At 37.2% G+C, this 17,658-nt stretch overlaps 1 protein-coding gene across 2 annotated transcripts in view; it reads left to right on the forward strand.

The window, feature by feature from the left end:
- The window catches only part of LOC113667357 (dyslexia-associated protein KIAA0319-like protein), a 26,651-nt gene continuing 8,993 nt past the window's right edge, over nucleotides 1-17,658 (forward strand). For both annotated transcript variants that reach the window (XM_089183919.1, XM_089183922.1), the window contains exons 1-20: nucleotides 1-505; nucleotides 590-880; nucleotides 2,498-2,528; nucleotides 2,654-2,704; nucleotides 4,004-4,395; nucleotides 5,314-5,726; nucleotides 6,731-6,896; nucleotides 7,112-7,147; nucleotides 7,916-7,957; nucleotides 8,399-8,503; nucleotides 8,635-8,732; nucleotides 9,342-9,435; nucleotides 10,649-10,741; nucleotides 11,335-11,479; nucleotides 12,286-12,350; nucleotides 12,799-12,899; nucleotides 13,118-13,177; nucleotides 14,181-14,345; nucleotides 14,877-14,968; nucleotides 15,597-15,745. In XM_089183919.1, coding sequence (XP_089040045.1) covers nucleotides 424-505; nucleotides 590-880; nucleotides 2,498-2,528; nucleotides 2,654-2,704; nucleotides 4,004-4,395; nucleotides 5,314-5,726; nucleotides 6,731-6,896; nucleotides 7,112-7,147; nucleotides 7,916-7,957; nucleotides 8,399-8,503; nucleotides 8,635-8,732; nucleotides 9,342-9,435; nucleotides 10,649-10,741; nucleotides 11,335-11,479; nucleotides 12,286-12,350; nucleotides 12,799-12,899; nucleotides 13,118-13,177; nucleotides 14,181-14,345; nucleotides 14,877-14,968; nucleotides 15,597-15,745 — 2,671 coding nt within the window. In that variant the 5' untranslated portion in view covers nucleotides 1-423. The remainder of the gene's footprint in view (nucleotides 506-589; nucleotides 881-2,497; nucleotides 2,529-2,653; nucleotides 2,705-4,003; nucleotides 4,396-5,313; nucleotides 5,727-6,730; nucleotides 6,897-7,111; nucleotides 7,148-7,915; nucleotides 7,958-8,398; nucleotides 8,504-8,634; nucleotides 8,733-9,341; nucleotides 9,436-10,648; nucleotides 10,742-11,334; nucleotides 11,480-12,285; nucleotides 12,351-12,798; nucleotides 12,900-13,117; nucleotides 13,178-14,180; nucleotides 14,346-14,876; nucleotides 14,969-15,596; nucleotides 15,746-17,658) is intronic.

A 17,658-nucleotide genomic window follows, 5' to 3' on the forward strand; every position in this document is an offset into this window, starting at 1 on the left:
CTTTCCCACTTCTGTTTTATACTTATCATGATAGCCCCAAAGGAGAGAATACACTAAAATCTCTCTCCTCACCTGAGAAACAACTTTCCGACGGCTATTTCGCCATCAGCTGATTTCAAACCAGTAAGCTTCGGACGTCACTAGATCCCCGTATGCTTTACGTCATGGTAATCAATAAACCATAAACAGCTTCCGATCAAGATGGCGGTTGTGTGTTGAAGGAAGTGATAAACTACAGGAATTTGAACTGCAATGTGACGTTGTTAAGTTCATTTCTCGAGTTCCAAAGATGCGTATTAATTACCAGGAAGCATCCGTATTTGAAATTTTACAGGTCAACGTTTCTTGTGGGACATAACATCGCAAAATCTCGTTTGGAGGTTAAAACAATTCGAATCGAACGGGACTTGAGTTGGATATGCAATGGCTTCTGTCTGTTGCGCGTCCTGTAGGAAATCACGACTCCAAGCGTGCCTCTTTCTGTTTTATTTATTCGTGGTTTTAGGTTGGTGTGGTTCTTTCTTCACTGCGAACGTAAACTCGTTGAGAAATTACCGCCGCTTCTAATAGAAATTTACGTTTTTTGTAGGAATTGTGGCCTCGAATAAGAGCAACTTTAGAAAGTGCACAAGAGGTGGTCGCGAATGGAATAGTGCAACTCTTCGAGATGGGGCGCTTGCTGGAGACTTTTCAATTCTCAAACGTACTACAAGCATGACCACTTGCAAAGAGCTGTGTTGTGCAAACGATTCGTGTGAATTGGCCTTGCTTGTCAACGGTGGTTGCTTTTCCGTCCAATGCAAGTCCGCCGAAGCGTGCATGCCTCAGAGTGTGAAGCGTGATGGACTTGTGGCTCCTAGAATATTCGTACGGAACATCGGTAAGGAAGCTAATTATTTTTTTCATATCAGCCAAAGGTTTCTAGCTTTATATATCAGAAGTAATCTCGTCTTGTTTCACAAGAATCAAGAGTATTTTGGCTGGGCTCTGCAACGTACAAATCATGGATTTGTCAGTTTTCCGTGTGCGTTCCTAATGTGAATTCTTACGTACCATTTTAGTCAATACTCATGGCAATCGGGTATTTTAATCACAGAATGGGAGTATTTTGGTTGTATTTTCAATTCCGGCCAAGATTTATGCGATCAAAAACTCAAAAGTTAGTCCTTTTGTTTCGATCAGCTCTAAGCGCCGTTCACATTGTTCGATAGCTCTCGGTACCTGCACTGAAGATCGTTTGCCGTCATTACACAAAGCCCTGTGCAGTTACGAATAAACGATCTTGTATCCGAGTGTTTAAATAACTTGTCACTTTTTTAATCTAGTGCTCGCCTCTCTGAAATTTATCAGCAGCTGAATAAACGAAAACGGACTTAACGCCTGTTAAGTAAGAAAGTAAAGGCTTGAAAGACCTTTGATGAGCAAGAGAATGAATTATTTATTTCTTTTATTATTTTCATTTTTGTTTTAGTTTTCCTGAGGCTACCTTCTGGTTCTTCATTTTATTTAAAAGTGCAATTATCAAATCTCTAATCTTGCCAGTTATTAAAAAAATATTTTCTGAACAGTAAATAAGGTATAAGTTTAAGCATGTTTCAATCCAAAATGCAGAGTATCGTATCTGATGAGCGAGGCTCTAATTTGAGGGAAAAAGGTTGTTGATGACTAAGCTATTAACCTAATGATTGTTATCAGTGGGAGAAGTCTGAGAGGTTGCTTGTCTCTTAACTGCAAACACTCATCCCCATTACAGTAGTTCTAAGTATGGTCATTCCTTTACGTGAAAACAAAATCAACAGAATTGGAAGAAAATGAACTGATTCTGCTTTAAACTCGGTTGTCAAGGAATCAGCGAAAGCTGGATTGTTTGAGTCATAAGTTATTAGATGGCCTTAACCTGGTAACTCCCAACATCTGATTGTCAACTCTCTCCTTTGGCTGTGACACATTTCCTTGTAAATTTGTTATGAGAATTTGGTGTTAGATCAATAATGACAACTTCTACTTGTGAATTTGTAAGGATTCACATGTATTTCCCCTGCATCTAACAAGGAACAAATTGACCTAAGATAAGGAACTTAATCATCTTTATGAATTTGGAACAAAATGAATTTCTGGATCATGCTCATTTCAAGATAAGCAAAATGCACTCTCTTTCCAATTGTATTTACTCAAAAATGGCTTGTTCTTGACTTATGGATGAGGTAATGCTTTTCTTCTCTTGAACATGTTTCTTTGGCAATCAAAGCTACTGCTGTGTTCATGATTTGTGTAAGAAATGTCGAGATTGGGAGTATGCCCAATGAGATATTCTTGCGCAGGAAAGTGGAGTGTCCAAACAGTTTTGTTTTGTTTTGTTTTGTTTTTGTAATAAAAAGTTTCAAGTTGTGTAGATATGAACTATCAAATAACATGGACATTGTAAAGACAAAAAGAGGTATTCACTCTGTTCTCAATATTTTCAAAATAATTATTTCTTTCACATGTTACTTTTCAGCCAAATTTGATAAGAAGAGGCAGCTGGAAAGGTTTGTGCAGTGACAATTTTTGATTGAGATTTGATTACTATGCTTGACATTATATTGAGAAAAGTAGTGTATGTATTCTATAATCAGTACCAATTTCTTTAAAATTGTGCTGCTTTTGTTTCTAGTACTAATGTGCTGAAGTCTGATCCAAACAAGGAACTTATTCGAGAAAAAAGGTACATGTGTTTTTTCAGTATTAGCTTTTTAGTAGATGAATTTAATTTGTAACATTAATAATGAGGGCTAGTATCACAAATAATCTGAGATGAGACTAATGTTGTATGAGAGTTTTTAATCTAGTAGTTAATTGTAAAGTGGCTCTAAGCTTGACATTTGAGTGGGGTCCTTCTCTAGGTGTTCGTGTGGACACATAACCCTTTATATCCTAACACCAGTAAGCACTTCCAAGGCTTATTAGTAATTCTCCTTACTGTCTGACATACAATTCTTATGATAGAAAAATATGTTTTTCATCTTGTCACAAGCGTGGGACAAAGTAAAAAGTCTGAGTCCCCATGAGGAATCAAACCTCAGACCTTCAGATTCCATGCCCTGATGCTCTCCCTCTGAGCCAGAGAGACTCAATGATGAGAGAGGCTCATAAAGTTCATGTGTGTTCTTCATACTGCTAGGATCAGTAGTGTCAATAGGGTCATGATTGTAATTATAGAATAAAAGGGATGGTAAAGAATTTCACATTGGAGCATGAAATCTGAAGGTCTGAAGATTGACTCCTCATGGGGATTCGGAATTTTTTTTTTCTTGTCCCACACTCTTGATAAGATGAAAGAACATCTTTCTCCATTACCTAACAGAGCCTAAAACTTATTGATCATTTCCTTTATTCTCATGACCATAATGTTTGATACAGCAATGACCCTGTAGGGAGAAATTTCATTTACATCAGGGCTCAAAATTAAAAAAAATTCCAAGTAGCCTTTTGGTGACTATCAAAGAAAAAATGGTTGCCAAATACAAAAATGCAGTTGCCAGATAGTACAAGAACAGAAACTCAGAGATGAGTCCCTTTTAATGGACATAGTTGTTTGGCTTCTGGAAGTAAACACATTGCAAAAACATCCTCCGGTAGCTGCTGCATGAGATTCACACTCCAAACAAACGTTTTTGAAAGGCTTCGAAACCCTTTTTGTTTGCATAGTAACAACGATCTTGCTTCAGGGTAATTTCTAGCCTGCAGCAAATTACGAAACCCGCTCAGTGTATTCTTCTCTTGTGATAAATAATTCATAACTGTTGGTGTAGACTCATCTCACTTGATCAAGCAAATGGTGAAAGAAAGCACCTGCTTTGAAAGCCGGCTACTTGCAACAGAATCTGCTACAGAATGCTTTTAAATTCAGCAGCCTTTCAACAAAATATTGCACCTGTCTTCATTGCAGTGTATTGATGCCACTGCATGCTTGCTACAAATTGTTAATTTTTTTCTGATTAATTTTCTTTTTTTTTTATTTTAGACAAGCAAGTTGTCACCACTACCATGGTCATGTCTGCAATGAATACTTAGATAAAAACAAACTATTGTACTTAAACAAGAATCCCAAGATATTGGAAGAGAGCCTCAGAAGTCCTTTTAGTCTTCTAAAGCCACGGTTACTCAAAGACTGTGCAAAATATGCACTGAAAGCAATTTGCCTCACAACTTACCCATACTGTTCAAGTTCTAAAAAACCAAAACCAGTCAGACTGTGCAGAGAAGACTGCGAGGAACTGCAGAGTGGTGTATGCAAATCAGATTTTAGAGTTGCAAGGCAGTTTGATTACTTGGCTGTTATTTTGCCCAACTGTAGTATTTTGCCTGAGAAGGGAACCAAAGAGGCAGAGGGTTGTGTAAAGCTTGGCATTAAAGGTAAGGTAGATGTACATGTACATGTATCAACACTGGTGTTACAATGTTTTCACCCCTCAGACCCCAAACAGTGACAAGCATCTAATTTTTCTTCACAATACCACCTCTGAATCACACATCAAGGTCACCAGAATAAAGGAAATGATCACAAACAAAGGAAACTCTTGATTGTTTAACAGATTCTCCTTGTCCACACCTTATATGGAGAAGGGTATGAAGAATATCCATATTGATGAGGAAGTGTATAGGGTTAAACAATGACCAAAACACAGGGGACTTAACCTCACCAATTTTTTTTTTTTCTTTCAATTTGCCATTTACAACTAAATTGCTAGGAAAAAATATTTATGCAATATTCCACAATTGCTGAACATGTCACCTGATTTTGGTCATAAAAATTTCGACCAGCACTGGTTATCAAATTGGTGGTGTGCACCATAAAGTTACATCGCCATTTTTTTGAGTCACTGGTGACCAAAACAGGTCAAGTTTAGAGCACTAAAATAATTATGATTTTCCAAACACATGTTTTGGTTTTATTTACATGCAATTATTTTGCACAGTCGTTTATTTCATCTAATGCACTGTGTCTAATAATTCTCCAATTCAGTTTATACTTCCCATGGGTGACCAAGACAGAATTTCTCCTTACAATATTAGTACAATATCATGCAGACAAGTGATGAGAATAGAGAAAAATTTGAGTAGTGGGGGGTTAAAAGTTGATCAAATACCAAATTCTCAAACCTAACATGACAAGAACTGTATGGCAGACAGTGAGGAGAATTACTGAGATCTTAAGAGTTAAAGGGTTACTGTAAGTTTAGTACACTAAACCAGCTTTAAGACTAAATTTAGGTCAAGTTAAACCAGACTTGATTAGAATGGGGTTTGACGAAGCTCCCTTTGTATTTACAGAATCAAATAAACAGGATCAGGCCAATTCTTTGGATGCTGACAATTCAAAAGACCTCAAAGCATTGGTAACCCATGATGATGATGATTACGATAAGGACACTGATGATCATGAAACCCAAGCAACCACTGCTGCACCTATCCCACATTACACAGCACCACGCCATCCTTCATCCAAAAGACATTCTAACATTGACATGGCAGTAACAAAGCCATCTATTGGAGCAGTCATGCCATCCACAGAGGCAGTGATAATGGGAGAGGATATGGTGAATAACGGAAACTTTTCTCAGGTGGTGTCAGGAGATAGGAATTCTAATGCGCAGCAAAGTCGACTGTCTTCTGCTTTGAAGGACATAACCCCTCAAGATGAACCATCAGTGCCTAGTCAGGGTGAAGCAAACAATGTCAAAAAAGTATGTGTTGGTACATTTTTGTTAAGTGCCAATTGCACTTCTGGTATTCAATTTTATCAGGTTAAATTCAAAGGCTTGAAAATTGTAGATGTTCTGCTACAGTATATGAACAGAATACATGTATGTGTAATTGTATCTCATTATGTGGAAAAAGTTAAAGAATGTTTTGTTTTAGCTAAATTTAAATCAATGTTAACCCTTTAACTCCCATGAATGACCGAGACAGCATTTTTCCTTACAGTATTAATTCAATATCAAGCATACAAGTGATGAGAATAAAGAAAAATATCAATTAGTGCATTACAAGTTGATCCAATCCCAAATTCTCCAAACTTACATCACAAGAACTGAATGGCAGACAGTAAGGAGAATTAATAATGAGATCTTGGGAGTTAAAGGGTCAAGTAATGATAGATGTAAAAGATGTGAAAGACTCTTTGCTAAGAACTTAAGCTCAATGTTTTTAGCAGGCTTAATTGCAAAATGAATATATTGCAGTCTGGAGCACAGTTTGTCAAAGTGGCAACCTTCACTGCAATGTTAACATAAGACCATTATCACGAGACACATTTTTTTAAATTTTTTAATTAATACTTGCTGCCTATTTTTATCACTTTTTCACCTTCCTATTTTGTTTCTTTGTCCATTTACTTGTTTATTTTCCTCTCATTGGTTTTTTTCTTAGGGTTAGTTTGTTTTCTCCATTTGTCAGTCTCTAATCATGATAATACATTTTGTCAAGTAAATCCATTAATGATTAATTAAGTTCTTTTTTCTCTTTAGCCTGTGATTGTTCAGTGTTTATTTTATAACAATATTAATCTGATACTTGAACATTTCCTTCAGGTTGTAACTGCCCCTCTGCCATGAAAATACATTTTTTTCAAGTAAATCCATTGATGATTTATCAAGTAGACTTGTTGTATGGTTTTTTTTTTCTTTTTCAGTTGCACAGTATTTATTTTATATTAATATTAATCTGATCCTTGAACATTTTACTTCAGGTTGTAACTGCCCCTCTGCCGTCAAATTCCACATTGTCAACTTCCTCCATGCTTCAGAATCCAATGACTGAGCCAACTGTTGTCAACATCACTAACACCACAGAAGTGAACCTTGCACAAAGTAGTGAAAATTCATCTTCTGCAACTCCCCCTGCCGTAACTCTAAGTAAGGATAACCATAATCTACAGTGAGCTTGAATTATTGTTTGTTAAACAAGTTACATGTATATGTAAATGCATGGAAACAGTGTACAACTTCATGGCAAACTTGAAGCTATGTTTTTTTAAGTTTCTTCAAGTTTCTGCTAAGAACAAAAATGATGGATTCTTAACATTTCATGCTTTTATAAAACCTATGATTTTTTAATTTTCTTGTTTCAGAACCTGTCCTTACCAACCAGTCTGAAACAAACCTTGGTAAGAAAACTTGCATGTGTACTGATTCCCTTCCCCCTCCTCTGTTACCCTTCACACCCAATATCTAAATAAAGTAAATAGTTTGAACCTGGGGTATCATTTGACTGTGAAGTCAGATTGTCCAGGTGAGAGAAGGCCTGAAAAGGACTGTTGTTGGTTTTACTGACTTAAAAGCAAGTCGTCATTAGAGTTTTGAAATGTTGTTCTTGGGTCCAACTTCACCTGGATGATCAGATTTCATGATCAAACTATGTCAAACAGTTATTATTATTTTAGCTTTGAGATTATGGTATGGTATACATGTAGTACCACTCAAATGTAAATTGGCCACCGTTAAGGGTAAAAAAGCTGATGTTTCGAGCGTTAGCCCTTCGTCAGAGCAATTGTCAAACGTCTAATGCTCGAAACGTCAGCTTTTTTATCCTTTATGGTGGCCAAATTACGTTTTCAACTCACTTGTTAACACTAAATTAACCTGCTATACTCTCCCACCGACACAGTACCACAGTTTCTTTAGAAACTTACCCCCTTCACTCAAAAGTAAGTTGACAATCTCTTTTAACTCAATCCTCGATACTTGACTCTTGACAGTGGATTTTTAAAAAATGAAAGGATCAATGTTGAGTTGAGTTTCCTGATGCTGATGTTTTGAAGTGGGGAAACAAGGAAATTTTTGTGCTATTAAGTTTTCACATGGCTGTCTTCCACTCAGCTACCAGTACATGCTGAGTTATAAATGAATTACTCTTTTCATTGTAATAATTACAGATACAACAACTACAGGACCATCAGCAAAGCCATCTCCTGAAGGTGAGCATTAATTCATACAGTGCATTCTCAACTTAAAGTGAGCTTCATGCTTGCTTTACACCTTACAAAAATCAGTTTGTGATTGAAAACAATTTACTTTACAACTAACAACAAAATAGGTATGAAGTCATGAGTGAGAGAAAAAAATTAATATATCAATGTAAGATTATAAAATAAAAGTCGGTGTGTTTCTGGTTCCAATCAAAGTATTATTTCTATGGGCCTCTGCTCCAAATTGAGGGGTGATTTTGTTCATGTTCTGTGGTATACCTTCTCTTTTCATAGACTTGTTGGAAACTATGCTGGTTTCGATTACTGCAGTAGAATTTTATTTACATGTTATCTGTAAACACATACATGTACAACGTAACCTTTCTTCTGGTGTAAACCAAATTGTTGAGTGTTACTTGCTTCTCTAATAATGATTCACTCTGTCCTCAGTGCCACACAAATCCCTTGAAGTTTCTGCGGGTGACAACAAAGTACTAACACTTCCAGTGAACACAGTAAGCTTGTATGCCAGTGCATGGCCAAAGGAGACTTCAGGTAACTATTGCTAAGTGTACTGAACCAATAGGTTGGTAAGCTGATAGAGACAGCAGTCTATTGCTTAATTTTTAAACATCAACCATGCAGTCATGTCTTAAATTTCATTATCCTGTTATTCTGATTGTTAGAAAATCCATACTCATACCATTGGCAACAGATCTCAGCCCCTGAAGGTAGTCATGGTTACATGGAGGGGCAGGACTCCAGAAGAGTAATACTCAGTCAGGTAAACACAGTCATGGACATACATTTACACTTCATTCTACTCCTGTCTTGTGTTTATTAGGATTTACATCTAAAAATAGCAAGAATCAAAATGCACTTACACATGGATTAAAAGTTTTGAATGTGAAGAAACATCCTCTGTGAGCATCAAGATTTCTGGAGAGCCTTCACTCACAATTACAAATTTAAATGGAAATGTAGACTGTATTATTTTGCTTCACTAAAAGCTTCTTTATGGCTCTAGGACAGCCAGTAATTATAGAAGGTATTTGTGTCAGTCAAAGTTAATCTTGAGCGAGTAACAATTATTATCTATTGAGGTCCCAAAATTTGGAACTCTCTTCCTGTATCAGTCACTTTTCCATCAAGTCTTCTTAGTTTCAAGACCATAGTACAAGAGTCTCCATTCAAACAATCACTAAATTGGCCAAGCTGCACATTTGCAGCACTTATTTTTAAAATAATATATGTTGTTGTCAGTAAGAAGTCCTCTTCTATACGCCAGGTGGTTTCTTGCAGTCTTTTTGGGGTCTTTTTGCCTTATACATGAATAATAGTATTTGTTAAAAAATGGCTAATAAATGATGATGATGATTATTTCTGAAAACAGCTTGATCAATCTGGTGTGTATAAATTCAAAGTGAAAGTCACTGCTGTGGACCAATCTTATGGATATGCATTTATTAATGTCACAGTTTTGCCTGGTGAGTAGGGTCTAAATGTCATTATGCTAATAAATAAAATACATACATGTATTAATTGTTTAATAAGTTAATTTCTGAGCATAGACAAAAGGGATTATTTTTTTCATGAGTGACCCATGTATGACCCACAACCCTTTCACCCTTGAGTGATCAGAATCTCATTTCTCCTCACAATGTTACCTGAGAATCAAACATTGAGGTCAGAAGAAAAAATGAAATGATTGCCATTTAAAGAAGCTCTTAACCCTTTAACTCCCAGATCAAATTTGTACTTCTCCTAAATGTGAACCATACAGTTCTTTTAATGTTAGTTCAGAGAAGTTAGTATTGGATCAACTTCTTATCCCAAATTTGATTTTTTTCTTTATTCTCGTCACTTATCTGGTTGACATTGTATTGATATTGTAAAGAGAAATTCTGTCTTGGTCGCTCATGGGTGTTAAAGGGTTAATTCTTCTTTTTAGTCAAAAGGAATGCATGGAGTGCAGTAGTGAGAATATACATGCTGATGTTGGCATGTAAGGGGTTAAATGGGTGAATGAAATGAGTACACAAAAGTGATATGTGTCTCTTAAATAATTTAAGAGACACATATCACTTAAAGGATTAATTGAGTACTGCTCTTATTGATATCTTAATAGAGTACTAGTAAAAGCAATTATTGCTTTTACTAGTACTCTAGTAAAGCAATAATTGCTTTTACTAGTACTCTATTAATAAGAGCAGTACTCAATTAATCCTTTACACCATAATATTAACATTCATATTCTCCACACTGGTCTCTCTACATTATCCATGGTAATGACATGGAGAATTTGTTTGACAATCAGGATCTTTTTGATCGGTGATCATTTCCTTTATTCTCATTATCACAATGTTTTATTCAGGGTGATATTGTAAGGAGAAATTAGATGCTGGTCACTCTTAAGGTCAAAAGGTTGAGAATGGAAAGCAATCCAGGATTACAGTGTACTTTGCTTCCTTCTCTGACTAGTTTAGAATCATGCCCCTTGTCAACCAATCAGATAGTAATTTAAAACCAATCACAACTTGGTCATGGTCATTTCCCCACACTTCTGCCAATTTGTACTGCGTTGAAATGTCACTGAATACTCTTCGTATTTCTCTCTGCTTTGAATGGCCTTTTTGACACAGGGTTGAAATGTGCTCTGATTCTCTTTCTTGTTCTTATTGTTCATATGTACTTGTTTAGCTCCTCGAGTGAATAAGCCACCACGCGCTGACATCTCCCCTAAGGAACAAACAATTACCTTGCCAACCAACGAGGTTGTACTTGATGGATCAAGTAAGTTGAGGATAGTTTTCTTCAAAATTATTCAGTAAACAAAATGTAATTAGTTAATATATGGCGTTGCAAAATAGAAATAATTGATAAAATTGTCCATAAAGAATTTGTATACATGATCACTTGAAACTGTTGCATTGGTCCCCTTAGCTTCATTGTGGCTGATTTTATGGTTAGTTCATGTTACAGTTATGACATTTCTTCAATCCCTAAAGTCTCAGAGGTGATTAACATGTAACTTCTCCCTGTAATTTCCATACTACATTATACAGGAAACAGGTCATGCGAATACTTTAAGTATTCAGGTGGAAGTTGTTATGTTGATGTAACACCAAATTCTCTAATTGACCAGGAAATGTGTAGCAGTTAGATGGGAGGATTAACAATTAGATCTATGGAGTTAAAGATTTTTTTTGGGGGGTTCATGATTTTGTCTCAGACAATTTCAGGTTTAATAGTTAAGGGGTTTAATACCAGGAATGCCATCATGAAGTTGTAAAACATTACAGAAGTGAGTGTTGTGTTCCAACAAGAAATTGTTGAGTGTAGCTGAGTGCTGTGGCTCTTTAACTTCTCTTTTTCGATTTGTGCAGAGAGTTCGGATGACGACAAAATCACTCAATACAAATGGGAAGAAGTGAAAGGTCCTCTAAATGACAAGAACAAAATGATGAGCTCAGGAGTAGACTCTCCTGTACTTCAGCTCAAGTCTCTTGTCCCTGGAATCTACACATTCAAGTAGGTCTTCTGGTGGATCTGTGCAATTGTTTGCCAGTTTTTGTTTTGTTTTGTTTTGTTTTTTTATCACTGTCTGTTAAGTATGTCACATCCTATATTGTCATCTGTTCATTCATTTGAGATTAGTTCTGCATGCAACATAAGTTGTCACCCAAGAGAGTGAGTGATGACATTGGAGATACGGCAACACAGTCAGCTGTTACTCAAACCATTTACCCTAGTAGCCCTATGACACCTAAGAGTGACTAACATATAATTTCTCCCTACAATGTTACCCCTGAACCATTCATCACAGTCATGAGAATAAAGGAAATGATCAGCAACCAAAGAAGCACTTGATTGTCAAACAAATTCTTCTTAGTGAAAGACATTTTTCATCTTGTCATGGGCATTAGACAAAGAAAAAATTCCAAATCCCCATCTTTTGTTTTTATTATTATTTCTCATCTTTCTTATTCTAAATTTATTTGGTTGGCACCTTAAGACATGTATCCAAACGAGTGTGGAGAATATGCACACTGATACTGATATTGTTGAATTAGCTGAATAGTTATGTGCTCAAATTACTGTAATAGTATTCTTTTTAGCCATTAGCACACTACAATAACTGTACTTTATTTTGATTGCATTGTTGGATGGTCTGTGGAAGAGTAATCTGGAGTAAAAGTGTTGTCTGTAGTAGTGACTGACATTTTTACAACCTAAGGGGAACTCATAGTCAGAATAATTATAATGGTAATGACTCCCCTTCAGGTTAAGGCCACCGTGTCTCCCTGAACTCTTGTAAATGTTTAATGTTGTTGCAGGTTGACTGTGACTGACTCAGATGGTGAATCGGATTCCACTACAGCCACAGTGACTGTTAATGATGGTAAGTCCCTCTTATTCATGCACACACAACCATGTCACTTCTAAGATCGAGTTATCAACTCTCTTTTCTGTCTACCTTCTGTCTCATCCAATTTTACTGTAGCTCTTAGAATGTTTTGTTAAATCAAGTGATATCCCCTTGTTTATATATATTCTTTCTTGATATCAGCTGTCTGGTTTTTAAAAATTGTATTTGTAACTATTTAATTGTGAGGAGAGAGTTATTTTTGATCACTTCAGGTTGCCAAAGAGTTAAACTTATTCTGAGGTTTCAGTGCCAGAGAAGGAATTCAAGAATTGTGTCATCTCAAAGAAATCACTTATTTTGATCACACATTGTTGCTTTAGAGATGATATGAGTTATGTCAATGGTGTATTGAAGCTAACTGATGAATTTTTCATTCTATTTGTCTTGTAGTTACCATCATGTGTTTTCCTCTTTATTCCAGAGAAAGATTACCCACCTGTGGCACGTGCGGGAAATGATGTTGTGATTGTACTTCCTGTGGATCATGTGACTCTTTATGGTAATGGAAGCACAGATGACAAGGTACTTAATGATGGAAAAAGAAGATAACTTAAGTTTATTATTTATTTGAACAAATACAGGATAGCCATATTTAATTATACCTGCTAAGGCATGATCCTGTCCTTCTAGCCAGCATCACAGAACAACTGGCCCTGTTCAAAACCAATTTTTTTTTCCTGATAGCTGATTAGGGGTAGCAGTGACACTTATATATTCCTATTTAAACTTTTTTCCCCCAGGGTATTGTCAGTTATGAATGGAGCAAAACACCTTCCAGTCCAGCTGTAGGGGACATGCAGGTAGAAACATGAATATGCAGTATGTTACTTGTGTACAGTGCTATACTTTGCTTCTTAAATGAGATGTTTTTAGGCAACTTACTCTATAATCCTATGAAACAACAAGATGAAAACTTATTGTAAGGCTCAGTTTCCTGTTGTTGTTTGGGAAATTAAGTAGTATGCTCTTTTTCCAAAGAGGATTGTGACTGAATCCAAGAATATTTCCTAGACCCTTTCACTCCTAAGATCAGTGCCATAAGAAATTCTCCTTACTGTCTGCCATACCAGTCTTCTGATGTCACTTAGGAAAATTTGGTATTGGATCCCCTAAAGATCTTTTACTTTAATTTTTTTTCTTTATTCTCATTACTTTTCAGTCTGGTATTGTATTAATATTGTAAGGAGAAATTCTGTTTTGGTCATTCATAGGAGTTTACGAGTTAACCCTTTCACCCCCACAAGTTACCAAGGCAGAATTTCTCCTAACAGTATCAATACAATATCAAGCAGGCAGGTGATGAGAATAGAGAAGAATATCAATTATGGGATTATTAGTTGATCCAATACCAAATTCTCTGAACGAACATCATAAGAATTGTATGGCAGATAGTAAGGAGAATTACTAATTAGATCTTGGGAGTGAAAGGGTTAATCAGAAGGGAAAAAAAAGAAAAAAGGAAAAAAGAAAAGAACGAAAAAAGGAAAAAAGAAAATAATCAGTGCCTATGCAAAACTGTTTTGGTCTGATTAATTTAATGAAATTGCAGTGTACATTTGCACCCATTTATCACATCATTTACAGTGAGATAAGGATGTAGCAAATCGTTCCGCACTAAGGTCCATATCGTATTCTCGTATTCAGGATCTGTCACTAACACATTGCTTCTTGATTCTTCTACCCAATTGCAATACAGCGTCCCTTTTCCAGAATCATGATAATCTGTGCAAAGATTCCCAGATGCTTTCACTTGATTGCAGTGATTGGTTGTACATGTAATTGCAATGTGATTTTTTTCACTAGGGCACGAGTTCTCCAACTTTAAAGGTGTCCAACATGGTTGTGGGTGACTACACTTTTGTGTTAAAAGTGACCGATACTGGGGGGCAGACTGCTAGCTCTAGCTTGACAGTAGTGGTTCAACCTGAGAAGAATGCCCCACCTGTGGCAGTCGCCGGGTCAGATAAGGTTTGTTTGGTTTCCCTGTGTTCACGTTTCTGTTTTGTTGTAATTTTTGCCTTGTTGCAGATATTACTACAATTTTACTCCTAAGCTAGCTATTTTTGTAGGCCATTTTAAGTTCCGTGGAATATCAGTTTCAGAATTACGCTAGATGCCAAAAACCGTTAAATCATTAAGTATTACAGTAAAAAGTTCTTTTCGAAGAATGTGCATCCACCCTCGTTTTGAAAGAGAGACTAAGGACGTAGTCATGGAAATAGCCTATCGTTTATACTGAATGGAATATATATCTATCAGTGTTGTTTCTTAGAGTTTGTTGTTAGTCAAATGTATACTGTAGATTGTATTTTTTTGCATTTCTTTGCACCTTTCTGTGTGCCTATATGGTAATGGAACAGCGAGGAATTTCTTTTCTACTGAGTCACTAAAGGAGCTAACAGGGTTGATTGTCAAGAGTACGTCTGCTGTTTATCGGCAGTTGTTGATTCGTGTGCATTTTATGTGAATGAAGTACTTAAGCAATTATTTATCTTTTAGGATCTGGTGTTTCCTGACGACTCCACAGTTCTTGATGCCTCATCTAGTCATGATGATCAAAAAATTGTCAGCTACCACTGGGAGCAATCGAGGTGAGTTGGTATAAATACGCGCTTCTCAGTTGTCACGCTGCTATCAAATTTGACATCCAGATTTACGTAGTTAGAATTGCCTAGTTGGAGTAGGGGCAAAAAACGGTTCTCGTTGTACGTCATCTTATGACCACTCCCATCGGCTGGTGTATTGTGTATCTATGTTTTACTGCTCCCTGAAATACAACCCTGATAAAGATACATTAACATCTATCCAGGCAACTCCAGTTTCCTATAATGAGCATGTTGTTTGCTTTCTATCTCCTTGCGGTTACAATAAATTATTTTAAGCCACATTTTTTGCCTCCTCTGCCACCTCTGAATAATTTTTTTCGCTCCCTTCTCCCTCCACTGAGTAAATTCAGTTTGATAATTAACGTTTTAACTAGATTGTCGACCCTAGCCCAGTTGTCATGACTACTTACATCTCTGACCTGCGTACTTTAAACATCTCTGTAAAAGTCTTGTGGCGTTTTTGCCCTCTGCCTGAATTAGCTCGCCATATATTCCCTACTTGTGCTTATCAACCTGTGAAACAGATAATTTCTTGCAACTTATGGCGCAGTAACATGGAATCAAAAGTCATCCTGTAATTGACTTCGTTCTGTTTTTATTTTGTTTTTTGAAGCGGGCCGCGCCAAGCTGAGATGTCGGGGGTCAATGACAAAGTTGTGACGGTTAAGAAACTTTTAGAAGGTCACTATGTGTTCAAATTAACGGTGACAGATGACAAGGGACTCACGGGAACTGATACAGTGGCAGTGAATGTTAAGAAAGGTGACTCTTAAGTTGTAGCTGTGACTTTCACCGTGTAGTACATGTACATGTTATAGTATTTTTAGCCTGCAGGGCTGTCCTTGTTTTAAGTGTTGCAGGACGCGCGTCTCCCTGCCAGCTGAATTAGTTGAGACGTGCTGGGAAAAAAGTTTTCCGAGGGTCTAGCACTAATTATCAGTGCTAGATTTTTGTAGACCTCTCGCCGACTCGCGTTGTTTAAGGCTTCATACTTTCCCGCAGGCTAAGGAACGCTCGTGCTGAAGCGTTGATAATGAAGGCCTGCTCGGGTAAATTCTGGATAAATTAACTGTACAATTGCAGCGCAACTCAGTCTTGTCGATGGACCCGTGATACATGCGATAGCGTTACGAGTCTGTTGAAACACCATTCGCGACAATGGTAGACAAGCGAAATTCTCCGCTCGAGGCGCGATCGGAAAGCGACGCCGTTCGCACAAGGCACGAAGTACAGGATGGCAAGAACGATTCTTGCTGCTTGCTCCTCTTAGCGCTAAGCCCTCAGTTTGCGGTCTCCGTCATGTGGATAGGTTACGTGATCGTATGTTTTAGCGGGCAATCAACAAGATCTCGTGCGGTGGAATTGACTTACGTAACAAATTACTCACTTTGAAAAAGAATGATGGCCTGGGAACGGAAGTTACCGAGTAAAGGACTATGGGATATTTTTCGGGGGACGCTCAAAGTGTCCATGCCAAAACACGTGCGTTGCTGTGTGCCCTTGTGTACAAATAATTTTCTAAAAGAAGATTTAGATATATGAAAATTCACATATTTGCACTGCGGTGGAAAGATGAAATTAGAAGATCCTCGCAGCTAAGAACACTACTGAAACTAGTAGTTGTTAGTAGGACCTGAAAAAAATTTTTTTCAGGCCCGTACGGGATTTGAACCCATGACCTCTGCGGTACCAGTGCAGCGCTCTACCAATTAAGCTAACAAGCCAACTGGGAGCTGGTCAATGAATTGGGTACAAATAAACATCCGAGTGAATGAAGATTTAGATATATGAAAATTCACATATTTGCACTGCGGTGGAAAGATGAAATTAGAAGATCCTCGCAGCTAAGAACACTACTGAAACTAGTAGTTGTAAGTAGGACCTGAAAAAAATTTCAGTCCTACTTACAACTACTAGTTTCAGTAGTGTTCTTAGCTGCGAGGATCTTCTAATTTCAATTTTCTGAAACTTTTGGTGCACAGACTTGGTGATATTGCTAGACTCCAGCAGCTGTGCCTAGAGTCAATGGCTGTGGGATAACTCTAAGTGGCAAACAATACACAGCAGTTGCGCGCAACACATCTATCCGCTGAATAGCGTCTGATGAAGGGGACCGTTTTTTATTTTGTTTTTTTTTTTAATTTAGTATGGTTAGATCAAACAGTGAAGGTTCGATGTTTGCTGAGTTCACATGTGTTTTGAGCGTAACATTACTCACACATAACCGCTCTCCACCTAGGAATGTATATGAATCCGTTTCGGGCTCTCCGTCGTTGAAGACGAGTGCCAGGGTGGGTGAGCTACATGGTTACTGAACACGGAGGTCGCAGTTGTCAAGGAAACCGCAGTCGTTTGAGCGCCCGCTTTTTTCGCCCATTTTCGCTAACCAAGAGCTTGTACATCGGTAAATTGGTTATGGGAAGCTATTAACCCTTTGCATTCTAACATCAATAATCAAATTCTCCTAGCTATTCTCTCTACATTTCCTCGGATGATGACAAGGAGAATTTGTGTAACAATCAAGTGCTTCTCCAGTTGAAAATAATTTCCAGTCTTCTTGTGATCTGAACGTTTGATTCAGCGGTGATAATGTAAGGAGAAATTAGCTGCTAATCACGCCAAGGGTAAAGGGTTAAAGAGAGCTGAATGATTTAGAGGTTTCTTGTGTTTAAGGC

The sequence above is a fragment of the Pocillopora damicornis genome, chromosome 1 (assembly GCF_964200805.1).
Source record: "Pocillopora damicornis chromosome 1, jaPocDami1.2, whole genome shotgun sequence".
Taxonomy (NCBI): domain Eukaryota; kingdom Metazoa; phylum Cnidaria; class Anthozoa; order Scleractinia; family Pocilloporidae; genus Pocillopora; species Pocillopora damicornis.